General features: G+C 39.9%; 1 protein-coding gene across 1 annotated transcript; it reads left to right on the top strand.

Moving 5' to 3' along the window:
* The first annotated feature begins 91 nt into the window (after positions 1-91).
* On the top strand, positions 92-21,017 carry LOC114047072 (peptidyl-prolyl cis-trans isomerase FKBP1A). The gene is made up of 5 exons (XM_027867774.1): positions 92-200; positions 282-329; positions 14,754-14,866; positions 18,105-18,270; positions 19,881-21,017. The coding sequence occupies exons 1-4, from the start codon at positions 164-166 to the stop codon at positions 18,231-18,233; spliced, it is 327 nt and encodes a 108-aa protein (XP_027723575.1). The 5' UTR covers positions 92-163; the 3' UTR covers positions 18,234-18,270; positions 19,881-21,017.
* The last annotated feature ends 6,709 nt before the right edge of the window (positions 21,018-27,726 follow it).

Below are 27,726 nucleotides of genomic sequence, written 5' to 3'. Positions count from 1 at the left end.
CCGCCTGGGCCGGTGCGCGAGCCAGTCTGTCCCTCTGCCCGCCGGGAGCAGTTCGTGGGGCCGCGTCCGCCGTTAGACCCGCCCGGCTCCCTCCTCGCCTCGCCTCGCCTCGTGCCCGCGCCTCGCGGAGCAGCGACCCCCGACCCGCTCAAGGCCGGCCGGGATGGGAGTGCAGGTGGAGACCATCTCCCCCGGAGACGGTGAGTAGCCGGGCCGGAGCCGGTCCCCTCCCCCCGCCGCCTGCCCCTCGCTCACCGTGTCTGTCCCCTCTGTCTCCTCAGGGCGCACCTTCCCCAAGCGCGGCCAGACCTGCGTGGTGCACTACACGGGTGAGTGCGGGCCCCCGCCCCGGCGCCCTGCGGGGGAGGGAGAGCTCTGGAGGTGGGTGAGGGCCTGGGGTGGGCGAAGGGGGCTTTATGAGGGGAGCCTGGGAGGAGCCCGCCGGGGGGGGGGGGGCCCCGGGGGGGGGGGTTGGGGCGGGGGGGGGGGGGGGGGGGTCTGGGGGCGGAGTGGGGCCCTGGGGCAGCCGGTGGATGAATGGGCCTTTGCTGGGGCGCCGTGGGAGGGGCGGGGGAAGGAGGTATGTGTGTGGGGGTGGAATGGAGCTTTGTGGACGAGATTTAGGGGTTGGGGGTGTCTGGGGTTTGGTGGATTGGGGGCCCCTGGAGTTTGGAGTGCTGAGGGGATTCTGGCATCCGTCTCTGACTCCTTGCAGGTCGAGATCTGTTTGATTTTTTTTTTTTCTTCTCCACATATTTCCTTATATCTAGTCTCCACCTGTACATGGCCCCCAGAAGGGAATGAGGCAGGAGGGGGAAGTGCTTTCTGTCACTACCACCGCCCACCCACCCGTTAAATATTAACATTTGTATATCTGAAAGGCTTCAGATTCTTACTGGGTAGTACTTTGGGGAAAAAATTAAGTCCTCTGTCCCATTGCAAACGCTGCTAGCTTTCCATCCATGGTGCTGACCCATATATGGTGATCCTGGCCTGGTTTGGCTCTTCCTATCATAAAATGTGGTGTACAGTCTAAATGGGTCAGTGGTGTGTCCTTTACACCAATCAAGCTCCAGGTCTTAATGCCTGGTTGTATCTTTCTGTGTTGCCACATTATTCTCTGGAGAGCTCATTTAGTCTCCATTGAATTCCAAGGTTTCCCAGCAAAGAATAAAACTTTAATGGGGAAATTTTAATAGAGAGGTACTGTATTCTCTATGGGGATTCAGAATGCTTTATGTTGTCTCAAAAATAGCAAAATGACCATTTTGTAAATTGTTTTGCAACTCTCCTTTCCTTGCTACCTTCCGTTCCTCAGTAACTGGTAACTGCTCTTTCCCCCCTCCCCCTCATTCTTCCTTTCAGAAGAAATAAGGATGGTGGGGAGTGTTCTCTCAAATCAGTGGGCCTCAAACTGCCTCTTTCCAAGTTCTTTTCCGGCACTGGGTGGGTCTGTTTCCTTGGGGCCCTTAAAGTGTTTTCCCAACCAAGCCTCTTTAGTCATGGATTAGCTTCCTCCAGAGGAAGTGAAATGGGATTTGCTCTTTCTCCTTGTTTCTCTGTTATGCTGTTTCCAAATAGAAATTTTACTGTACCATTGAGTTTGAACTACAGCCACTTGGCACTCAGCCCCTGTAGGTGGAGACTTCATCTGTCAGATCAGAAGATCACTCTAATTGTCTATCTGATCTCACTTGATTGAATCCTGGTGGAATGGTCTCTCCCTCTTCCCTATACTGTTGCTTCCATCTGCACTAACTGAAATTCATCAGCTAGTATTCAAGTCACTTATACCCAAATAATTTGCATTATGTGACTTTTAAAACATTGATGATCATACTACAGTGATTTCACCATTATGCAGCAGTTAAACTGGTTGGTGGGAAAATCTTACTACTTTGCTCCTGTTTGATTTTTTGAAGCAGAAAGAGAATACTAATATTATTTCAGTTCCTCAGATTGAGAGGGAGAGCAGGATGGGTGTAGCTACAGTCACTTAGATATGAATAATTGGGCATCCTCCCTCATCTTATCAGGAAATAGTTGGCAATAACAGTAATTCTTATAGAGGAAGCTCTTCCACCTCCTGTCCAGGATTTTGAGTAGATCCATTTGTTTGGGGGCAGGGAAGGAATGACTTGTGGTACAAGAATGAAAAAATGTTTCCCTTTTCTGTTTTTCTTTACCTGGAAGTGGGCTTTAGAGGAAGAAAAAAAAAAACTAGAACCTAACAAGAATATCTGAAAGGAAACTATTTAAAAATTCTCAATGAGGGAAATTTTGTACTTTGTGTTCCAGACTTTTACTGGTCCTATACATGGTGCTAAATTAAAATTTTTCATCTAAGAAACCATTGCAGAATCGCCAGATTTGAGGAGTGAAAGGACTATTAGAGCTCATTTGCCAAACTTTTTTTTTTATGAGAAAAGTGGGTCCTAGAGAGGTTAAGTGTTTTACTTAAGAATATATAGAAAATTGGTTGCAAAATAATGACCAGAACTTAGATCTCCTGATTTCAGTTCAGTAGTCTTTCCACTGCAACACACTGTCAAATAATGCCAGCCATTTTTTTACCCATTGACTTGTGTCCCAAATCCTATCTATTAGACATATAGGTCAATATTGATGTAAGGAATATAGTGGAAGCTGTTTGTGATGTCAGGGTAACAGGAAGCATACATGTGTATAACTAAATTTCACTAAGTGCCCTATTTGAAATGGCACTGCATACATGTAGTACTTTCATAAGAGAACAGATTGCTGTAGGACTTAGAATACCATCAGATCCCTACTGCGTCTTTTCTTTGAAGCTGTATTTTCCTCCTAGGTTGTACTCACCCCCACATCCACAGAACAAAAACCAAAACTGCTCCAGCAGTAAGACCCTGATGTGTGTGTATGTATACTAATACAAAAACTTTCTTTTTATTCCATTTTTGATAAGCTGTACAAAAACACAGCAGTCATAAGCCTTCTCTGCCTTATGCACAGTAGAATAGGTTGTTCTTACTTTCTCAACAGGCATTGTTCCAATGGTTATTTACCACCAGCCTCACAGGAATAACCTGTTTAAGACCTGTGTCTTTTTAAGCTTGAGGATGGGGGGGAAGGGTGGTGTAGGGGAAACTACTGTCTGATGTGAAAGTTTTGTGTTATTCATTGGTGGTACAGAAATTGTGGTGGGATATAGAGATTATAAATGTTCTTACAACCTTCTTGGAACAAGAAATCTCTATGAAGTTCTTGTACATAATGTCTGGCAGGGAATCTACATGCCCCTCAAAGAAAATACAGAATGGGTGAAATGTTGAATATAGTTTCAAGCTGCTTCAGCCTCTTTTTGAAGTACCCTTAGGGAGTTAAAACCACTTCTCTACCAAGCACATTGTAGCATCCCAGAATAGCACAGTGCCAGGCACATAGTAAATACTTAATAAATGCTTACTGACTGAACAGGCATTTACAGTTTTGTTTAGAAGAAGGTGGAACTATAACATACTAAGTGCCTTGAGCCCTAAATAGGTTATCTCCCCATCTGCATTATTAGAAGAGTCTCTAATCCTTGTGGTTGAACATGTTCTGACATATTGTGCTTTTTGTTCGCAAAAACTAGTCTGCCATTATGAAAGCAATATAGGGTTGATGGGAACTTCATGAAGAGTCCTGGCTATGAATTCAAAAGATGGGTGTAATTCAATTCCTTCCTGGGATGCTTACTGCCTTTGGGACCTTGGGCAAGTCACTTAACTTCCTTGGGCCTCAGTTTCTTCATCTGTAGAAGGGAATGTGATTAGATGGGCCACTGAGATCCCTTTCAGCTCTAGATCTATGATCCTTTGGCTTTTTTTTTCCCCTTGGCAATGGGGTTAAGTGACTTGCCCAGGGTCACACAGGTAGTAAGTGTCTGAGGCTGCATTTGAACTCAGGTTCTCCTGACTCCAGGGCCAGTGCTCTGTCTACTTCAACACCTAGCTGCCCCTCCTTTGTGGTCTAGGTTAGATAATCTATGCCCTTAATGGCATTAGGTGGAATATGAGGTAATTGTTAGTAACACTGTCATTCCATGAAAATGCAACTGTCTTTTTTTCCCCTGTCTTTCACATATACAACCTTTCTTTGTTTTTCTGTTCCCTGTTCTCCTTCAAATCCAAGCACAAGCATTTAACATAATTGGTGAAGTCTTTAAGGCCCCTAGAGGTGAGGTGATGGACCCATACAGTGAGTTACTTTTCCAACTGGAATCAGAATCCAGGTTTCCTGATTTTTTTTCCCCCTCTAACAGAAGTTGTGACTTGACCAGAGTGACAGTACCAGAATTGAAGCTAGAATCTAGTTAATAAATCCACATAAAGTGTTGCCAGATATTGATGCTATATTGGCTTTGGGGATGGTTGCGGGGGTGGCAAAATGGATGGTCACTAGTCTATGAACTCTGTGACGATACTTGTTAGTGCCCAGACAGCTCTTGCACCCAGTCCAGTATTTTGGAATCATCTTTGTTATACCTAAAGTTCAAGGGGTAGGGGGTTCTCTAACTTCTGTACCCCAAAGTCTCAGGTATTCATTTGGCTCTCGAAGTTTTATTAGATCTTGTCTACTGAACACCAACTGAGGCATATATCGTAGTACTATTTTGCCAGTTGCATTCTTGAATCACAGTGTTACTATAACTAGTCTTCTATATCTTTCTTCCATGAGGTAGCAGGTTTCTAGCTGATATTTTAATTACTTCCAACGAGAAGATAATGAGTTTTGTTAGAGCAGAGGTTCTTAACTTTTTTTTATGTCAGTCTAGTGAAGCCTATGGACCCATTCTCAGAATGTTTTTAAATTCGTAAAATACACAGGATTACAAAAGAAAATGTTTTTTGAAAAGCATGTTCGCTGATGCCAGGTTAAAATTTCCTGAGTTTAGAAGATTTGTTTTATTCAGGAGCTCAGTAGGTTGTAGCATTGTTCTTATATTGGAATGAAGTGAATTTTTTAGTGGTTTCCATACCAACCTGGCTTTTCATGATTTGGAGGTAGATACTTTACCATACCAACCTGGTTGTTTAATCTGGGTAAGAAACCAGTCTTACCTTGTCTGTGAGGGAGAGAATCACTGTGGCAAAATGGATAGAAGTCTAGTCCTGGAAACACTGAGACTTGAGTTTATACTGGGTTTATATTATTATTATATTATATTGAGTTTATACTTGCAATTACACTGGTTGTATAATCATGAACAAGTTAAGTCTCAGTGTCCCCAGCAACTCTCTTAAGAACATAAATTGCAGAGCAGTTGTCAGTCTGCAACATTATCACAATAGGAGTTCCCTTCAGAGATAAAATCATAGGTCTAGACTTGAAAAAGTTATGTAAGGTAATTCTGTTTTGGCTTTGATATTATCATAAGGAGATTATTAAACTTGTTTACCCATTGAAATATATATTGGTTATGATCATACAAAACATTTCTATTTTCTGTGCATCTAACAGAATGAAATAATGTATGGCTAACTTGCTATATTCCTTTGTGTGTCAAGGCAGACATTTGTCTGGAATGGAAAATGATGTTAAATGTTAAATAACATACCTTTAAAATGTACTTTGTTAATTTGTGGTGCACACCTTGAAGAGGTGACTCTTTTGGGGAAAGTTCTCTTTCATTTTCCATAGAAATAGATAGGATTATCATAGGTAAGGTTTTTTTAAAAAATCTTATCTTTTGGCCATCATCTGCAATTTTCTCCTGCCTAAACTTTTACCAGAGCAACTACTGAAATGCTTCTATGTGGCTATATCCATACTTCATCAGTATGGATAATCCCCTTCTACCATCATAAGTGGTCTTCACAAGTGTCACTGGGCTGAAAAATTCTGTGCAATGTAGCAAACCTGTTGATGAGCCTATGCAAATTTAGCTAAGCTGGTTGTTGGATGACCGGCATCCAGGTGATACATGTGACAGTCAAGAGATTGTGATCTACCGGTTTAGCCTTCAAGAATCCTGGGTCTCAGGGGCAGCTAGGTGGTGCAGTGAATAGAGCACTGGCCCTGCAGTCAGGAGGAGCTGAGTTCAAATGCGGCCTCAGACACATAATACTTACTAGCTGTGTGACTTTGGGCAAGTCACTTAACCCCAACTGCCTCGGAAAAAAAAATCCTGAGTCTCTTCCATGCCACATTGGGATAGGATTAAGATGTTATGTGGCGGGGGAGGGAGGGACACACCAGAACATTGTGGCAAAATTGACTGTTGACCTTTTTTTCTTCTTCCTTTGTTTAGTTCCTGGTGAGGGTACCTTTAAGCCACAAAGTAAACCAAAGATATAAGCAGGGAGAAGCAGTAAAGAGCTTAGATATTGGAAAGAACTCCTAAAATAATTGAAATTTAGCTATAGTTTAAAAGCACAAGTCTTGGATTCAGATATCCACTGCAAGTCTAGATGCTTTTTCTAAAGATACAAAGTAGATTGGTAATATCTTGCATTAAGAATATCTGTCCCTTAAGGGGCTGTCATATGTTATCTTGTTTCAATACCTACAGAAACTATTATAAATTAGGGGCTTAGAGCATCTCTGTTGCAGTAGGTGACCTATTCACTATGCATACCTCTCAAAATAAACGGTCTTAGCAGAGATATGATGTTTGTCTTCCAGTTCATTTTTCAGAGCCACCTCCTTATATTTGGCTTGTATGTGTGTTTTTCAAGTTGAGGAATGATTTTAATGTTTGAGAAATTGGAGAATGGTTCATTCAGAGGGCAAATGTTTTAGATCATCCTACTTCTCTAGTACTAGTAATTAGGGGTGGTGTGCTGTGCCTGAGAGCTTTAGGCAAACTTGCGTGTTCTATCATAGGCCTCTGGTATAGACTGCCAACTGTGGCAAAGACCTGGCAAGTATATACTGTCTGCAGTCCTAGAAGTAGAGCCAGATGCTGTTGAGATAATGTTTGCTATCGGATCTCTGAGATCTTTAAGCTAAGGACACGGTTGTCTTTTTCCAAATGCTTCCTGTAAATATGCAGGGTTTTTTTCCCAGTTAGCAGTACAGTATGCAGATACTAATCTTTTTCAGAAGGGGAATTGTGTTAATGGAGTTAAGACACCAAAAGTTATGTAACTGTATTTTTAATATGAATAATAATTTACATTTTTAGCACTTTTGTTATTCAGTCATGTTTGATGCTTCATGGGCCAGTTTAGGGGTTCCTTGGCAAAGATACTGGAGTGGTTTGCCATTTCCTTCTCCAGCTCATTTTACACATGAGGAAACTGAAGCAAACAGGGTTAAGTGACGTGCCTAGGGTCACACAGCTAGTAAGTGTTTGAGGCCAGATTTGAATTCAGGAAGATTTCAAGGGATCCTAATTTTAGAGCTGTAAAAAAGTTTGCAGATTTATGCCAATGCCTTCGTTTTACAAATAAGGGAAACCCAAGCCCAGAAACGTTGTGATTTGTTGAGGGTCATGTATCTAATGAGTGACAGAGCCAGAATTTGAGCCTGGGTCCTCTGAATCTAAATGTATTGTTATTTCTACCAACTACATCATGCTGCCTTCTGAGGCAAACATAAGAAAATATGGTGGAAGCTATCTCTACTTTGAGAAAGCAATAGTGCTTGGATTATCGTACTTTTAAGTATTACAATCCTTTAATGTTTAGTCAAAGAGGGATACTTTAAGAGACCAATAAAGCTACAAATGCCTAGGATTTAAAGGGAAGGTGTAAATCATAAATCATCACCTAGAAGCCACATAGAAAGAAAGGTATTTTATATAAAGCAGATAATCTGATAGAAATCGACAGTGTAGACAGCTGTTTTATAACTATTTACAAGTACCTCCAAAACCTTTCCCTTATTTTGATAGGGTAATTTTTACTACGAAATCTCTCCATAGGTTTTAGTATAGCCATTTCAGTTTTAAGTAAAAGAAGAACTCATTTAAATGCAGAAATCATTTCTCTCACTTAATTCAAAATAACTTAAAGCATGTTGTAGGTATGTTTGGGGTGTTTTCATGTTTTGGTCTCTGAAGAAAGTTACCTCACTTTCAGTTTACATGGACAGTTTGGTGAAAAGATAAATCAGCAACTGAGCCCATGTCATGAATCATCTCATTTTTTTAATTTAATAAGTACTGCAGCAATTACATGGAAATTATTAACCAATTTTCTTTTGTGGGGTGGGTGTGTGTGTACGTGTGTGTGCGCACGCATAAGCATACATGATCTTTTCGTCTTAAAAGCAAGCAGGCTTTTCTTTAAAAAAAATTTTTACCAGAGATGATCGCTTGCTATATAGGGAAAGTATATCTAGAATTTATTGTGATAGAAAAACAAAAGACATCCATTTTTAAATGAATGAGATTATGTTGGAATTTGAGGAAATTTCTCCATGTACTGGGATGAAAATGAAATTTAATGATACCAGTGAAAACTATTTTTCTAAGTAACACTTTTTTTTTCTTAGTTCTTTCTACAGAACAGATCTTTTCTCTGTACAGTTTGAACAGAGCAACACTAACACTATGTAATCATTTCCTCAAGTGAAATCCTGGCTTAATTAGTTCACTTCCTTTTGGTTTCTTCTCTTTCCCAGTATTTCATGATACCCTAAGTGATAGGGAAGAGAGGGGTTACAATTTTAGAAAGATATCCAGTCTCTTTCCCTTCATTCCCCAGGGGCATGAGTAAAATGTCTTCCCTACCAGTAGACACCCTAAAGAACAGCTGAACCAAAGTTGGAAGGGAACAATAACAGGTTTCTATCAGCTGCTTAGTGGTAGTACAGAACTTTGGGCTTCTTTTTAACAGTGCTGTTTGTGACCTTTGTTCTTTCCCAAGACTGCTTTCCACTTTTGGTCTAAAATCCCATTTTTTTCTTTAGTTTTCTGTGATTTTGAAATAGAAGTTCTACGTTGAGCATTAGGTTATGTGTTTACAGGAGTGAACGTCACCATTCCAAGAATTCCACTAACCACATAAGGGAAGATGGTGATGCTCAACCAGTTTTTTAAAAATGAAGTTCTTTTCATAAAATCCAACAAAATGTATTTACTTAGTATCTACAAAATATTGAAGATTTTGCTAAGATCTCTGTGAAGAGATATGGAAGTATGAAGGAGTAGTTCTTGATGTCAGGTTACTTATAATGTACCCAAAAAGAGAAACTTAAAATGTGTAGAGCAGTAAGGCATATAATTAATATTCTGCACTTGTATAGCTACAGCTAGAAAATCGTGTTTGGGTGCCATATTTTATGAAGAATATTCACATGTCCAGAATATGGTGTCCAGGATGGAAAGCATTCAACTGCCACAAATCAATGATTGAAGGAGTGATCAATGTCTTCAGTAGTTAAAATTATACAAGTAAGTAATGAGTCACTGAAGGTCTTCAAAAAGAGAGAGTTAAGGATTACTTTCTCCTCAAGGAGAAAGATTAGCCAGGGATGATGACTTGGAAATATAAACAGTATTCATGTTTTAGGTAGGCATTGGAGTAAATGACCTGGGGGTTCTTTAAACTGTAAGATTCTATGTTGTCTTTTTACAAGCACAAAATTAGCAAATGTAATGAATTTTCTTGCTGTGGTTTCAGCAAAGAACAGGTAAAATTTCCCTTGTAGTGGTTATTGGTGTCAGATCAGTGACTGATAAATGCTCCATTTGCTGTTCCCCTTTGTAGCATATATATGGTTTCTGTAATGATATATGGAATTAACTTACATCTGGTTAGTCTATTAAGAGGCACTCTAGAACAAGGAATCCTGACTTGTAGCTTGATAACAATTGCTGGAAGTCCCTATTATATTTCCTTCCATTTCAATCAACAAATATTTGGAATCTACTGAGGACTTAAGGATTTGCAGAATTCTGTAAAAAAAAAAAAAAAGATTTGCTGCTATTTGATGAATCAAATACCTGGTCTTGCACACTTTCTAAACCTTTTCTCCTTGTAAATTTCTCATTCCAGCTAGACTTGTCTATTAACAGTGGATTAAATAGTCTCCTTTATATGCATGAAATACCTCCTTCCTCTTTATACCTATCTAAATCCTTCCTTTTATTTTAGAGTTAGCTTAGTTTCTTTTCCCCTCACAAGAACCTCCTTAACCATTGTCATCCACTGATCTTTCTCTTATGAATGTAGAGACTCATTTTGCATTTTCATACCACCGTGTGAAATTTTGTCATTAATTCTTGATCATGGCTTTCAGGTAGACCAATAATTCTTTAATTATCCTCCCTCTGCCTTCCAGGTCAGTTGTTTTTCCAATGAGATACTTCATTTTTCTTTTCTTTTCATTCTTTTGATTTGGTTTTATTGTTTCTTGATGTCTCATGGAGTCATTCACTTCCACTTACCCAGTTCTAATTTTTAAGAAATTATTTTCTCCATTGAGTTTTTGTACCCCCTTTTCATTTTGACCAATTCTACTTTTTACAGTTTAGTTCCTTTCTTCTTTGAATTTATGTATATTTTTTTTCCATTTGGCCAATTCTACTTTTTAAGGAACTGTTCAGTGGATTTTTGTGCCTCTTTTTGACCTATTCAATTCTGTTTTTTAAGGTGTTATTTTCCTCAGTTTTTTTTTGGTGCCTCCTTTACCAAGGTGTTGATGTTTTTTATCTTGCATCACTCTCATTTTTTTTCCTAATTTTTCCTCGACTTACTTGAATTTTAAAATCTCTTTGAGCTCTTCCAGTAAGTGGGGGAGGGGAGACTGAGACCAATTCATATTTTTCTTTGGCTTTGCATGTAGCTTTTGACTTTGCCTTCTGAGTTTGTGTTTTGATCTTCCCTGTCACCAAAGTAACTTTCTCTGGTCAGATTCTTTTTTTTTTTTGGCTCATTTTTCCAGCCTATTTTTTGACCTTTAACTGTATATTAAAGTTGGGCTCTGCTCCTGGGGTGGAGGGGCATTGTCCCAAGCTTCATGTTTTTGCTGTTTTCTGAGCTAATTCTGTAAGTTTTCAGTTCTTCCAGGGTGGTATGATCTAAGGAGAGGTGTGGTCACTGTTCTCCCTGACCTGTGAGAGACCACAAACACTTTTTTCTGCCCTAGAACTGTGACCAGGGTCCCTGCTCCCCTGCATTCTCTAGTGCTAGGACTCCAATCCAGAGCTGTGTATAGGCAGTGCTACAGAGTCCTGAACCCAGAGCCAGCAAAGGGTCCCTTGTAGTCTCCTGACCAGTTGTCCAATCCCCATACCATCTGTGGGCCCAGAGCTCCAGGAAGCTGTGGTTTCAGGCGTCCCCAAGGCCTGTTGCTGGCTTGCTGGGGCATAATTTGTGCTGGACTCTACTACATACTCAACACAGTGAGACCTTTCCTTTTGACCTTCTAAGTTGTCTTGAGCTAGAAAATTGTTTCACCCTCTCCTTCTGTTGGTTCTGCTGCTCCAGAATTAGTTTTGAGGTGTTATTTTAAGATTGTTTGGTGGGGAATGTGGAAGAACTCAGATGAGTCTTTGCCTTTACTCTGCCATCTTGGTTCTACTCCCTTACTACTTAATTCTTGAGCTACAACTTTGAATGTTTCTTTCTTGTCTTTAAGGTAAGGGATATACTTTTTGAATTCCCCTACAACTTCAAGTGTATGTTGCTCATTTCAGGGAAGATTCTCAATAAATATCTGCTAAATAAATTAATAAACTCGGAAATTACCAAAGTTTAGATACTCAGTTCTAGTGACCTTAGGATGTAAAATTTTAGAATCTTGAATCATACACTAAGTGTTGCCTGGAAGGGACCTTAAAAGATGATCTTGTCCAACCCCTTTCCTTATATCTCTTAAACAGCACTTTCAGTATATTTCATTAAGCTTTAATTGGTTATAAGATATGTTACTTACTCTGATATTTCCATTTGAGTTCTGTCATGTCTCAGGTTGTAAGACTCAAGAACAAGACACATCACTTCTGTTTTCCTTGTAACACCTTGCAGGACTGGGTATTTTACTTTGTGAGTACTGTCTTAAGATTTATATTCAGGTTCTAGTTGTGATAGATTTGCATCATGGGTAGAATAGTTTGCTTTAGTATAAAACTGAACTAATAATGTATTTTTATTCATGTTCTTGGACCTCATTTGTGAATTAGACCTCTATTTGATACCTTTTAAAATATTAGGTATATAACCATTTATTTACCTGGGTTCAACCCAAAGAATTCAGGCAAAACTTCCTAAATCATACTCCACAAGAATGTCCAACTAATTTGGGTTCTGTTGACAAAGAAATGAATGAAAAGGCAAGGAGTGTCAAGTCCCATTCTTGGTGTACAGCTCTGGGAACCATTAATGGTGCCTTTGATAGGTGACTGTATCCATTGTTTGCAAGAGGACTGGATATCTGATACTATGCCCTATTCTTAGGTGTCTGGGTTCTTTTATTTGTTTCTTTATCTAAAAGTGATAGTGAATCTTGATAAATAGATGGGATACCCTTGGGACTTCATGTGCTAATTTAATTCAGTTTTTGAGTTATAAGTCAGTGGCTATGAATTTACTTTGGGTGAACTTACTTTTTTTCTTTTCTGTTCTTCCATTATTTGTACATTTGCTCATGCCTCAGGCTTTAGTGATCAGAACTCCCTGTGGGATGCTGCTGTTTATCTTTTCCTTCCATTACTCCTGATACTCCATTAGCAGAATCAACCATATTCTCATCTCTAACCCTTCCCCCACTTCCTATTTTGTTAAGGTCCAGACTTTCTGGCTACTGTGATAAAGCACTAGATTGATTTTAACACTTTTTCCCCCCTACACCTTTCTTTAGAAGTAACTGCATGAGAGTAGTCTCTGTGGTAGTGGTAGATGGTGGTGGTGGTAATGGTAGTATTTTTCCTTCATCTCAACACACACTTTGTGGTAGTTTCACATCATTCTGGGTACCTGATTACAGGATATGACTTTTAACAGGCACATTAGCATCTGCTTTAGTATTCTCAGAAATACTGTCATCTGAGAACCATGGTGGTTTTTTTCCTGAAAGAAATTAGTGGTATGATACTGTTAATAATTCAAAGATAATTGGAGTAGGGAAGGACTCATTGGCCACCTTTTTAATGATCTCTTTGAGGGTGGGAATTTTTTTCAGTAATCTGGTGTTTGCTCTGACCATTAGCTAGCACCAGATGCTGGAGGAGTTGATTTCCTTTAATACCAGAAGTTGCAAGTTTTGCTTTTTTTCTTTTGCTTGAGTTTCTTCTGAGCTCTGTTGTTCTTGAATTTCCTTTCTCAGAGTTCTCTCTAATTGGAAATCAAATTCTGTTTCTTTATGGCAATTATACTTTGTGATAATTGCCAAGGAACTTCAAAGTTCCTGGGCATCTTAGGGGAGAGGATCCCAGTTGTTATTGGGATCCTTTGCATAGTGTTTCACAGTTATTAACGACTGAGATATCAAGGTGAATTCCCTCATTTTACAGCTGAAGATAAGAGACCTAGAGAAGGTCTTTCAGTTGGTCATGGATCCCAGTGGATTTGAGCTCAGGTTTTCTGACTCCAAGTCTAGTGTTTTTTCTATTACAAGATGCTCCCTAGCTGAGTTTATCACTTAATTTTTTCTGTCTTCAAGAAAAGGTAATTTGTAATTTTTTCTATCTTCAAGAAAAGTTAATTTGCCACACTGAATAAGATGAGTAAGAGAAGTAGGGCACCAAACAAGTTTTGTTATTTCTCTGGAATAGGCCCAGGGCTAATTCCTATTTTTCCCAAAAAAAGTTCCTGGAAATTTAAAGAAGTAGTCACAGGTTAAAGAATTTTGACCTGGGAAAGGCTGCTTTGTTATATTTAATAATGCACTGTTGGTGAAAGTCTAGGTTATATTTTGCTTTGCGTTATCCCTCAGTGCTGAATGGGCTTTTCTTCATTGTTGTGTGAAGAAATAACCTTGTATGATAAAGGAAGTTGGAAGGATTGCTTGTTTAGTAATCTCTGTAGTAGTAAAAAGTCTCCTGAGTAGTAAATGCATACAGCTAGAGAATCCTAACTGTTCTCCTGGCTTAGGTGTCACTTCAGAAGAGGCATTTTTACCATTTCCTTAAAACTTAGATCATCAGGTTTCTGACCAAGTAAATAGTGAGGAGACGGTAGTTATTAGATATAGTAATGAATGGATAGTCCCTCCTCTTTACTTTATATTTTCTTGTGTTGAAGGATGGGGCACAATGATATTAACACAGGGAAGAATCTGAGATATACTGGGGAAGGTCCTCTAATAAACTTTCATTCTTCTAAATTCAGGACTGTGATAAAACAAGTCAAGTCATCAAGCTTTTATTAAGTGCTTCCGAGCCAGACACTGTGCTAGGGATCCAGTCACAAAGAAAGCCAGTCCCCTGCTCTTAAGGAGCTTACATTCTAATAGGGGAAGACAGTACATAAAAGGAAAGTGAAAAAGTAGAGGGTGGTACCAGAGGGGCATGTCTGGAGTGTCAGAAGAAGGGCTGAGAGAGGAATGCAGATTGACTGGCCTGAATCCTTCCTTTAAATGGAGATTGTGGGAGGAACTCAACAGTGGGAGAAGGTCCAGGTTGAGAAGGCAGCTGGGGTTATCGAAGCAGAGATATTGTAAAGTAGATAATGTTTTGCTATTCCCATTTTGCATACAAAACTTAGGTGTAGAGGGAAAGTGTTGCCCAAGTCTACAAGACCAGAAATAGAATTTAAACGAAATAAACAGTAACCTATCCATTGTACTTGATTTGTATTACTTGGTCAGTATTTCCCAAATAACATAAATGCCTTGTTTTTTAGGGATGCTTGAAGATGGGAAAAAGTTTGATTCCTCCCGTGACAGAAATAAGCCCTTCAAGTTTGTGATGGGCAAGCAAGAGGTGATTCGAGGCTGGGAAGAAGGAGTTGCCCAGGTGTGTTTATATTCTTGATACTATTCCTAAACATGCAATGTCTTAACTCTTCTGAAGACTATAATCACAGTGGAAAGCCTTTCCCTTTAAAACTTGCATTGGTCAGTCTTTTCCCTTCCTATAGTGTCTGTGCTCTGTCAGTATTGGGACTCCCCACTGGATAGTAGCAAGCTCACAGTCTTAATTAGGATATATCTTTTGATGAGTCTCAGAAATCTCTGTGTTTGCTTTCTTGGTGCATTCCTAATCTGACTTTAGTAACCTATGGTCTAAGACAGTAGTATTCATATTTACTCAGTAAAGAGTTAAAATCTACTTACCCAAAGAAATGAAACTTTAGCCAGGAAGAGAGGAGGTCAGAGGCTCAAAATTTTAAGAGCTAGGAGAAACTTCAGAGCTAATCTAGTCTAACTTCATTTTATGGGCCAAAAGTTCACAGACTAGGGGATCTTATTTCTGTTTTCCAAGTAGATACATAAAGCTCTATTTCTCCTAAAATATGTTGCTAATTAATTTCAAAATACAATGGTCTAGATTCTCAGTGTGAAGAATTTTTAGGAATACTTGGCCAAGAATCATGCTAGATGAAATGGTGGAAAAGGATTGTGATTTGCATCTGTGAAATCATAGATGAACCAAAGTATAATGAGCTTAACTTTCAAGAATCTTTAAACTATTCACATTTTTTCTACCCTATCTAGGGAGAATCTTATACAATTTCCCTTCTTAAGCTTTCCTTCCTTAATTCTTTTAATTATTCATTTGACTTTAGTCATGCTCCACAAAATCTCTTAATTTCTCATGGCAGAGAGATGAACCTGGATTCTGCCGGTGGAATAAAAATTCTGGCAAATTTTTGCCACTCTGTAAAGGCTTCAAGTATAGCCCTGACATTAGACTGGGTCTAGTTAACCATGGACAGGCATTTATCATCACACACAAGGCTGACCACTTGATGGCTTTTTTCCTCCAAAGCAGTCCATAAAATTGTCCTCATCTCTTATGTGCACGTACAGCTTTGTTCGTCCTTAGTAACTAAGGTCTGACATTCCCTTTCTGTTGTGGTCTGATTCACTGCTAGTCATCTCTTATGTCCGTAGCGAATCATAGGAGCATAGATTTAGAGCTGGATGGAACTTGAGAGGACATCATGTCCAACTCCCTTACTTTACAGATGAGGAAAATGAGACTAGGAGAGGTTACATGACTTTTGCCTAGATAAATCTTGGAGACAGAATTTGAAATTAAGTCGTCCTGGTTCCAGCCACAGCACTCTACCCACCCAACTCCCAATAAAATATGGACGTGGGGAGAGATCATGGTATGATAGAGCAAGAACAGGCTCTAGACCTGGAGGCAGAAGATCTGAGTTCTAATCATGGCCCACAATTATGTGACTCTGGACAAGTGACTTGACGTCTTTCAGTTTCAGCTTTCCATTTGTGCTCTAAAGGGAGAATAATAGTTGTATTAATTACCTTCCTGAGTTGTTGTGAGGAAATCACATTATGTGCTACCATTACTGTCATAGGGTATGTAGTATGTAAAATACTACTTCATTACTACTATAAGCTCGTTCCTTAGTTTGGGATAACTCTTGAAGTGATAGTGCTAGGGGAGATACCAGGATTCTAACTCACAAAAATTTGGGGAAAATTATAATATTGTCTATAATAATTACAAGGAAAGGCCAGACCCAAGATTATTGGGTTGAACTTGCAAGAGACAAATTTAGGCTTGGTGTCAGGGAAGAAGCTTCTTCACAATTAGAGCTATCCAAAAGTGGAATGGGAAGGGTGGGTTCCTCCTCAGTGGAGGGCTTTAAGCAGAAGCTGAAAGACTTCCTGTTGGATTTGTTATAGTGGGAGTCCTTTTGCATTTAGGTTGGACTAGATTGCTGCTGAAATCCCTTCCAACTCTAAAATTCTTTATGATTCTACTTCCAAAAGGAGGGATAGAGGAAGAAAAAGGACCAAGACTGATCATGATTGTGAAGCCACACTTTCAACTCCAATTTCCTTCTCCTTTACCTATCCTAGTTAATAATTTTTATAAAACTCTTCTACACAGTGTCTTTTTAAGGCTAAGTGGGAAAGATGGCTTCAGATCTCTACTTAAGCAAGATTCATAGGAACCTCACCGCTTTTGACATTACATGCCTGTTAACTCCTTCCCTGATTAAGAGTAAGATTTTAGCTTCTGTCCAAATCGAGGACTCTGTTACAAACTAGTACCTAAGTTTTGGAGATAAGGCTTCAGTCTAGCTCTTCCTCACATTTGGTAAGAGGGCTTTAAATAGAGATAATGTGCTGGGAGTGGGGTGGGAATTTTACAGTTAATGCCCATGCCACCTAGATTAGGTAGGCAAGTTAGCCACTGGGGAGCTGTGTACAAAATTGCATTCAAAGTAGATGAATCAAGTAACTGAGCAGGCAAGGTTGTGGTTAGAGGAAGAAGAAGAAACTTCATGCCGGTGGTGAAAGCCACATCTGAAAAATCGAGAGACCAGCTTAGCATGAAGAAGTAGCCTAAGTGAGAAATCATTTGAACCAGCAAGCAAGGGACAGGCCAGTCACTGAATGGTAGTTCTGTTGTTTGCTCTGCTGGCTAGGTTTATTTTTTCCAAGTTTGCATCTGCTGCCTTTGCCCTTTCATTCCCTGAAATGTGACATTGGGTCTTGAACACAGCAAAAACCCTGTATTTGTAACTGTATATCGCACAAGTCATTAGGAAATCTGACATTTAAATGTTACCTTTTTAAGTAGTAACAAAGTCTCTTTTCTGTGGCGATATTCCCTTCAATTCAGAAAGAACAGCCTAGGAAGATACAAAATCTTATATATCCTGAAAACAAGGAAATGATGACATCGGGTCACCTAAAAATATCTATAGCATGATTTAATTTAACTTCAAACTGGAATTTGGAAGGTCTAGCCCCCGATTTTTGCTCACAAGGTTCCTAAAGCACATAGATCTAGTCATTGAAAACTAGAGGTCAGAAAGTCCTGATGTCTCTCTTAGATAAATAGTTGTCTTAGAGGCATTTATAGACCTCATTCATTCAACAAGCATTAAACATGACTTTCCACATTAAGGTACTGTATATTAGAATTTTTAGGATTATAAGGGAGCATCAAGGCCAGTTAGATTGCCTTCTTTGTTATATAGAGGAAAAAACTGGGGCCCATAACAATTGATCACAATGATAACGCTTGTTCTTTTTTTTTTCCCCCATAGATGAGTGTGGGCCAGAGAGCAAAAATGACCATCTCTCCAGACTATGCTTATGGTTCCACTGGTCACCCAGGCATCATTCCGCCAAATGCTACTCTCATCTTTGATGTGGAACTTATAAAATTGGAATGACAGGAATGGTTTTTTCCCCTAGCTCCCTGTTTCTTGAGTAAGTGAAATGTATTTGATTGGGAGATATTAACCTTCTTTCTTCTCCCTCCTTCCATGTTTTCCCTTTCTGTCTTTCACAAAAATGCATGGTGTGGTTAAGTGACATACTCAAAAGTCATACAGCCAGTTTGTGGCAGAATTGGGGCTAAAGTCTCTAATCTGCTGTTCTTTGTATTGTATCTCCCCTAAAGTTAGACTTCCCATCTAGAATAATGATAACTTTTTATATGCACACAAAAGTATACAATTTCCATCTTCTAGAATGACATAAAAAATGTCCATTTTTATCTTCCTGTCCTGACTTCAAGATTGTGAGGGTTTTACCCTAATTTATTAAGTCAACTTTGGCCCTGAAGTCCTAAAAGCTATACTTCTAGTTCCTATAAAACTTGTAGTTCATATAACTAATTTGCAACTGATTTTTGTCAATGACTTGAGCAAAACTGGATTTAAAAAATTAATCCAGCAAAACATCCCTGGATAAAATTATGACCTTTAATTTTTTTGGAATTGTAATCTTATGTTTTTAATTGTAATTTGTTATTTTTATTTTCTACTTAATTTTTATTCTTTAACAAAAAGAAATTTCCCTTCTTGAGCCACATTAGATAACTTGTAGTATATTATATACCCTCTCCTCTCTCTATAATAGCATGAACTACTATATGTCTATAGAATGATGTAATGGAAAGAGCATTGTATTTGAATCTAGCTTTTTCTAGACTGAGCTTACTGAAGGGGAGGGACTGTTTTCATCTGGTAGATAGTTTAAATTAAATTCCACTTACTATCATGTGATCTTGGGAAAATCAGTTCTCTTCTTTGATCCTCAGTTTCCTCATCCCTAAGATGGGGAGGTTGAAGTAGGTGATCTCTAAGGAACTTTCCAGCTCAGAGTATTGCCACATTTTTGCCTGATCTGATCCCTCCTTCATATTCATATGGTCTTAGAGAGTTGGGACATGAGTGATGGAAAGTCTTTACCTTTAGCAGGAGCTACTTTGGGGGGTGGAGAGGAGGGTCACATGCTTTTTTGGGGAAGATGACCATGACAAGGACTGAATCCTGGCACCAGCTGGCCAACCATGGCAAATCACTAGCCACCTTTAAGTTTCAGCTTCCTTAGCTATCAAATGGGGAGAAGAAACTAAGAAACTTGTCCTGCTGACCAATTATTGTACAGGGATGTTTTGAAGAAAGTACTTTGTAATTTGCAAAGTAAACAACATTGTAACCTAAAAGGCTATGCAGATATATGTTATGCTGTTGAGTTTGTTGGAAAGAACTGTGGACTGAGAATGAAAAGATTAAGTTCTAATTCCTACCATACCATTAACTGATTGTGAGACCTCTTTTAGGAGCTTTTATATAAAAAGGAGTTAGACTTAGATGATATCTTGACTTCTGATATCCATCTGTGACTTCACCTAAGAGCCATTGGGTTGCCTGACTTCCCAGTAAATAGCTGGCCAGGCCAGGTGGTTGTTGATTCCTCTAACTTTCCCAACTCATTTTTCAGGAAGGGACTTTAGGTTGTTTCTTACTCCTTGTTACCTTCCCATTGACTTTTTTATATTGATAGGACTCTGGCTTTTCTGTTCCCAATAGATTGGACACATGGAGGAGTCCAGAGTCTCAGCTTCAAGAAGAAGAATGCACATGAATTTGTATGGAGCTTTTCCCTGATATTCCACTACATTCATTGTATAGACATATACCCCGATTGAATGTGTTATCACTTGGCTTTGCTTCCAACTCTTCCTCCTTGTACATGTGTTGTCTCTAAACTATACACCGTAAACCTCAACTTGTCAAGTCATTCATCTTTTTGTTTTTGTTTTTGGGGTCTAGATTTAAATTGAAATCTTTTGGGTATAGATTTAAGATTAAGTGTATGATCAAGCATTAACAGCACACAGATGGGTTAACCTTAGAATAGGAATTATTTGGACAGAGAAAATCTTTGTCCCTTTTATTTTTTTGGATGAAATTTATCTATTATGTATTAAAAAAAATTTTTTTTGCTGCTGCTGTAAAGCCATAGCAGATTGAGGAGCTATTGAGGGCTGACATATTCTCCATGTTGAATGATTTCCTTGGAGCGTATCAGTCACCCTGTCCAAAATGAAGGTGGGGAAGGAGAAGCTGCTTCAACCACCCAACCCTCCTTCCCCTCCCCCCTCTTAACTTCTGCCTTTTGAAAGCAGATATTTTCGATGCAGTGTTGGACACGCCACTTGGTGTCTTATCTACAGGACAACTCGGGTCAATATAAACCTACTTTGTTGATGCCTGACTTTTTTTTTTCCATCTTGTGGTTTTCTAATGGATTTGGAGGACTTTTTTAATCTCCAGTAGCCATCAAAGCTCCACAACTACCTAAATTCCAAGAACTTGAATTGATTGTTAAATTGAAGGTGCTGTTTGTAGAAATTTTCAACACAATGAAAGCCCAGTCATTGTCACAGGAAATCGTTGCGTGTTCTCTACAAAAAAAAAGAAAAACAAAAAACAAAACTGATGCTGGTCATCACAGCTTCAACATCTCCTGTTTTTGATGCTCAGCTCCCCTACTGCTGATACCCCTCCTTCTACTCCCACCTTCCTTCTCTCCCACCCCCCCCCTTTTTGCTGTCCTGTGTAGTGATTTGGTAAGAGAAACTGCCACCACCCACTCTCCCTCCACCACATATGAGTTTCAAGTTTTATTATTGCAATAAAATGCTTTATGCTGGCTTTTCTCAACTCTGTGTATTGGGTGTTCTTTTACACTCCTCCTCCCTGCCATTTGGTGCATTGCTAACTTACCATGCTAGAGCAGAAATTCTGGGGGAGGGAGGTTTTACAATTTTCTCCAGCCGCAGTCAAGTTAAATAAGAGATGACAGCAGTGAAATGTCTTCACTGAAAGATATTTGGTTTTTTGGAGAGGTAATAATAGGTTTGCCTTTGGGTCCTATCTACCACCAAAATCTCACTTGAGTTATTTTATGAGATGAGGGGATGCTGATAGTGTGGGTTGTTTAGGCTGTTTGACATCTGACAAATGCCAGTGACAACTTGGCCTATAGTTGACTTTCTGAAAGCCTTTGGAATGGGGTCATACTATGAGCCAATCCTTTTGGCATTGGTGGGAAGTTTCCTTGCCTGATGCCACTGCTCTGATATAGCCCATATTTGGAATACCCTTTTCCCCTCGTGTCTTACCATTCAAGTCCAGCTCAGAGGCTACCTCTGAAGCAGTACCCTCACCCTTCCCCATGTAGAAGTTAATCCTCTCCCTTAGCTGATAACCTTTTTAGAAATTTACATACTAATTTGTCTCATACTTATCTGTACCTATGTTTTATGGCCCCTTTGGGACTGTAAACTCCATGAGGTTATGTACTCCTTTATCACTAAGCATTGTACACAGTACATTAAATGTTGAATTAATGATCACTGTTTCCATCAAATCTATTTACTCCTTCCCAAGATAAGAACAATCTCATCTAGGTTCTCTATGAATTCTGATCTCAAAAGAGAGGGAAAGAGTAAAGAGAAGGATTTCCAAATATCTGATTTAATTAAAGGCAGTTACATTCCATAATTTCAGTAGTATAGATTGTATTTATGACAGTCTGTTGATTCTTCTGAAGGTTTTTTCTCAACATCATACAGGAAAGTGATTATTCTGAAATCTAAAAGTCTAAAAGGCTCAAATTATTAGATCGTTTATCTATTTTTCATAGTAAAGGGATTTAGTGAAGTAGAATAGTAAGAAATTATTAATGGAACATTTCCCCCATTAATGTCTCACCCGACTTTTAATCAGTACTAAGCATAGACTTTTGTGCATGTTGGATACTTAAGTTCAAGGTTTGATTTGAGGTGGGTATTCGACATTAAGAATCTGTGAGGGTAGGGAGCAGCTAGGTGGTATGATGGATAGAGCACTGGTCCTGGAGTCAGGAGGACCTGAGTTCAAAATTGGCCTCAGACGTTTGTCATTTACTAGCTGTGCACCCCTGGGCAAGTCATTTAACCCCATTACCTAGCCAAAAAGCAAAACAAAAAATAAACAGCAACAAAAGAATCTATGGGGACTGTATTATACAGTAGAAAACACTGGGTGGGAAGTCAGAAGACCTGAGTAAATACGTTTACCACTTCCTTTAGCTAGTCACTTTCAGAACCTCGGTTTCTCAATCTATAAAATGCAGTAACCTTTGCTATTTCACAGGGTTATTGAAAAAAAGCAAATTAACTTGTGAAGTCATAGCTCCCAGTTCTTTGGGGATTTATAATTTATGCAATACTAATTCACAAAAATCCTCTGAGGGAGGTAATATAATTTTATTTTACCACAGGTTTGTATTAGGTTGTAAATGGTGGGTTAGTTATAATGTTGGCTTTTTTTGGCAAGGCAATTGAGGTTAAGTGACTTGCCCAGGGTCACATAGCTAGCAAGTGTTAAGTGTCTGAGGCTGGATTTGAACTTAGGTCCTCCTGACTCCAAGGTGAGAGCGCTATTCACTGCACCACTTAGCTGCCCCATGTTTTTTGTTTTTAAAGAAATACATAAAGCTTAATGAGCTAGTAACAAAATTATTCTTGTCTCTTTTTTTGTATGTTGTTCAAACAAGCGAGATGATTTTGGGATGCTGTAGAAAAGAACTCAGTGAGTTGGACTTGACCTGTCAACAAGCACCTGTGTTAAGTGCTCTGTATACAAAGAACAGCAAAATGTCCCTACCCTTAAGGAGCTCATGTCTCAACAGGGGAGAGAGAACATGTAAACTAATAGGCACATACAGGTTATATACAAAGTAGATGAAAGATAATCTCAGAGGGGAAGGCACAAGCAGTTGAAGAGGCCAGAAAGGGACTGATAGAAGGTGAAATGAACTATGACAAAAGTCAGGTAATCTAAGAGGCAGAGGTGAGGTAGCAAAGCATTCCAAGCATGGGGCACAGCTAGCACGTAGACTAAGGCAGGATTGTGTCATGGGAAAAGAAGAACTAGTAGGCCAGTGTGCTTAAAGTACATGGAAAGATTGCAAAGGAAAAAGGGACCAGGTTATGGAGAGATTTAAATGCCAAAGAGACACCTTTCTATTTTGATCTTGGAACTAAGAAGGATCCTGTGGAGGTAGCAGTAAGCAAAGAGAGTGAGTGGTGGGTGGGTGATGAATAGGCCTATGCTTTAGGAAAATCACATTTTGAGCAGAACCAGGAGAATACTGAACACAATAAAAGCAATATTGTATCGATAATCAATTGTGAAAGACTTGGCTATTCTGATCAATACAATGATCCATGTCAATTCCAAAGGAATGAAAAATGCTGTCTACCTCCAGAGAGAAAATTAATGGTCTTGGTGCAGACTGAGGCATATTTTCTTTCACTTTATTTTTCTTGCCTTTTTTTTATTGGCAACATAGCTAATGTAGAAATAAGTTTTGCATGACTTCATATAGTGGGTATCATTTCTTGCCTTCTCAGTGGGCTGGGGGGTGGAGTGGGGGAGGGAGGGAGAAAATTTTAAATTTTAAGGATAATTTTAAAGGGAAAAAACAAAAGCACTTTGGCAGTTAAGTAGAGAAAGTGATTAGATTGGGAAGGGGAGAGACTTGAGACAGAACACCATTTAAAAGGCTATTGCAATTATAAACCCTGTCCCAAAACTCATTGGTATGGAACACTCTTCTCATTGGTGGAGATGAATGCCTACCCTGTGTGAGGGGCAGTTGGCAAGAGCAGGAGAGCTCCAGCCTTCCTCAGTCTTCAAGACTCTCCAGGCTTCAAGTAGGAAGATAGAAGAGGCCAACCCCACCTTAGGTCGCTGAAGGAAAAGACTCTGAGAAGAAGCTGGTATGAGAGGAGCTGGCAGTCTCTGTCATGTCCCTATCTCTAGCTTGCTACACTAGATTTTTCAGGAATTTACCCTTGGGTGAGATTTGGAACTCTTGATTGAGGTGAGTTATCTCACTGTTAGTGGAAGGCCTCCTTCACTTTATATTGTCTTGCATATATTCTACGTATATCTTCTCTGATTTATGTTTTGCTGTGATTTGGATAAATGGATTTCTTTCTGTTTTCTTTGTTGTGGAACTGGTGTTTGGTGGGAAAGGGGACAAGCCTTGGACATAGAGCTCAGGGTCCTCCTTCCCTCCAATAATTACACAATGATCAAAAGGTAGATTGAACCTGATTGTGTGTGTGTGTGTGTGTGTGTGTGTGTATACACTAATAATATTTAAGGGAGCAGATAGATATAATTCTAGCCCAGTACCCCCCCTCTCTCTGAGGAGAGCAAAATGGTGGCTTCTGAACCCAACTTCCTGCTTCCTCTCCTGGCAGGAATTAAAGTCCCTCTTCAAGAAAGGTGGAGGGAGAAGACACTAGGGGTGTCGATTTTGCCTCCCTTTGAGCCATACCAATGACACCCCCATGCTACAGGCAGGAGATGGCCCTTGACATATGTGGACCTGGTGACACATGGTGCCCTCTTTACCCAATCATTCAGGCAAAAAATGATAAGAGCCAAAACTTGAGTAGTGGCTGTTTGGATTGAGGGAAAAGAAATATATAAGAAGTGCTATGAAGGTAGAAACTTAGGTTAGACAAAGGATCAGCTATATGGAGTGAGCGGGAGGAATCAAAGATTACATTGAGGTTGTGAGCCTGGGTGAGTAGGATGGTTTTAGTGCCCTTGCCAGTATTCGGGAAGTTTTAGAGAGGGGTGGGTTTTGGGGAAAAGATGAGTTCTGTCTCAGACACGTTCATTTGAGATGCCTATGGAATATCCAATTCTAGATTCCAAAAGATGGGAGAATAGTACAGGAGAGATATCAGGGTTTCATAGAGGTGATAATTGAACCAGCAGGAGCTGATGAGATCACCAAAGAATATGGTGTTGAGGGAGAAGGTAGGAGAGCTCAAAGCCTCGAATGACACCAATGGTTAGTGGGTGTGACAGATGAAGAACTAGCAAAAAGAGACTGAGAAAAAGTAGTCAGCTAAAAGAAGAATCACAGGAGAACTGTCATAAAAAGTGGAATAGAGGAGTGACGTGATCTGACCTGTGCTTTAGGAATGTCACTTTGGCAACTAGATGGACTGAAGAAGGATGAGTTTAGAAGTGAAGAAGCCAATTAGGGGTCTATTGAAATAGTACAGGCAAGAATGCCATAGAACCATAGTTGGCAGGCATGGTAGAGTCAAGTGAGGATGTTAAAGATAGAGGGGACATAAGTGTAGGTACCAGGGAAAGAGCCAATAGAGATTGGGATGATAGTGGAGGCAATTTGCTGGAGAAGACAGGATGGAATTGAATCGAGGCTACATGTAGAGGGGTTGGCCTTGCAAGGATAAGGGCTACCTCTTCATCTTTGACAAGATTGAATTACAGGTGGCACAGTGGATAGAGGTCTGGCCTTAGAGTCAGGAGGACCTGGGTTCAAATCTGGCCTCAAGACACTTGACACTTACTAGCTGTGTGACCCTGGTCAAGTCACTTAACCCCGATTACCTAAGCAAAAAAAACAAAAAAAACTTCATCTTCGACAAGATTGAATTACGGGGGGCAGCTAGGTGGTGCAGTGAATAGTGCACCAGCCCTGGACTCAGGAGAATCTGAGTTCAAATGCGGCTTCAGACAGCGGCTAGCTGTGTGATCCTGGGAAAGTCACTTAACCCTAATGGCCTCCCCCCCCCCCCCCCCCCCCCCCCAGAGTGAATGAGAGGTCAGTAGGGGAATGAGGTCTGAATAATATATGATGAGAGGAGGAGGAGCTCTTGGTTTAATGACCTGAGTTTTGGCCAGGGGTTGGGAACCTGAGGCATCAAGGCCATATGTGGCCCTCTAGCTCCTCAAGTGTGGCCCTTGGACTGAATCCAAACTTCACAGAACAAATCCCCTTAATAAAAGGATTTGTTCTGTCAAACTTGGACTCAGTCAAAAGGCTGCACTCAAGGGCCTAGAAGGCCACATGTGGCCTTGAGGTCACAGGTTCCCCACTGCTGTTTTTGGCCTTCAGAGAAGCATGAAATGAAGTCCTTTGCTAAGAGAGAAGGTGCCAACCCCTAAGGTTTTTTCCAGGGCTAATATTCTGTGATTCCATAGGGAATACATAAGTGTATGTCTGTATGTATGAAACTTAATCAACAGGCATTTATTAAGTGCCAGGCACCTGAGAGGCTGAGTAAAGTAGTGGATAGAAAATTGGCCTTGGAGCCAGGAAGTTCTGAGTTCAAATCCCATCTCTGCCAAGCACTGGCTATGTGACCCTGGGCAAATCACTTCACCTCTCAGTGCTCTAGCTCAGTGATGTCTAACTCAAATAGAAGGGATCCCTGTGGGCAGCATATTAACTCAGAAAACCAAAAATTAACATTATCAATGTTGTATTTTTATTTACTTTGCTAAACATTTCCCAATTACATTTTAATCTGGTTTTGGCATGGTTTCATGACTGTTTGGGGCTTCCAGGACAGGAGTTTGACACCTGTGTTCTAGAGAGCTGTCTAAGACCTTAGTTGCAAAGAGGCTGCCAACCTGTACTGGTAAAGGAAGTTTCCTCACCCATGAGTTCTCTGTACTAATTAAGAACACAGGTCTAGGTCCTGTTCCTATCCCTAGGTACTAAGCCTTGGGTGTACAGAGGCAAAAATGAAGTCATTTCTGCCCTCAAGGAACTTACATTCTGCCAGGAGATATAATATTCATGTAATAATATTCATATATTCATATATTCACATATAACAAATACAAGGTCATTTAGGGGGAAAGTAGGCATGTATAGCCTGTACAGGTGGGAGGATCAGGAAAGGTAGCATACAAAGCATGGTGCTGGAGCTAAGCTTTGAAGGAAATGGGATTCTAAGAGGTGGAGATGAGGTGGGGGGGTACCCTCCAGACATTGGGGACATTCAGTGCAAAAGAACAGAAAGAGTATCTTGTTCAAGTAAAAGCAAGAGAGCCAGTTTAGCAGGACCACAGAATATGTGAAAGTCAGTAATGTACCACAAATCTCCAAAGTTATACTGGTGTTCAGGTTGTAACTGGCTTTGAGTGCCAAACAGAGGAGTTTGTATTTGATCCTAGAGGTCATAACCCCAGAAGTTTGAGTAGAGGAGTAACATGGTCAGACCTGTGCTTTAGGAATGTCACTTTGGCAACTAGCTGGAGGGTGGACTGGAGAAGGAAGAGTTTTGAAGGGAAGAAGCCAACTAGGAGTCTATTGCAGTAATGCAGGAAAGACGTGATGAGAACCTACACTCAGCTATTCATATCTCATTCTCTCTGTATTCTGGATAAAAGTGAATTTTTTGTTGTTGTCATATACAAGGTATGTGGGGTACCTGAGGAATTACAGAGGTGTCAGATGAGTGAAGAATATGATTCAACCCTGAATTTCAAAATAGTACTTTTTATTGGAGGTGGTCCTATAGAAGCAGGAGTGGGGAAAGGG

This window comes from Vombatus ursinus, unplaced genomic scaffold, assembly GCF_900497805.2.
Source record: "Vombatus ursinus unplaced genomic scaffold, bare-nosed wombat genome assembly UNPS02014786.1, whole genome shotgun sequence".
Lineage (NCBI taxonomy): Eukaryota > Metazoa > Chordata > Mammalia > Diprotodontia > Vombatidae > Vombatus > Vombatus ursinus.
The sequence above is the reverse complement of the archived record's forward strand: the minus strand, read 5'-3'. Positions and strand labels throughout refer to the sequence as shown.

What these genes read in the sequence shown, in the direction of transcription:
- LOC114047072 (XM_027867774.1), top strand. Translation starts at nt 164, where the DNA reads ATGGGAGTGCAGGTGGAGACCATCTCCCCCGGAGACG. An exon ending in CTGCGTGGTGCACTACACGG is followed by an intron (nt 330 to 14,753) that starts GTGAGTGCGGGC and finishes CTTGTTTTTTAG; the next exon opens with GGATGCTTGAAGATGGGAAA. An exon ending in GGGAAGAAGGAGTTGCCCAG is followed by an intron (nt 14,867 to 18,104) that starts GTGTGTTTATAT and finishes TTTCCCCCATAG; the next exon opens with ATGAGTGTGGGCCAGAGAGC.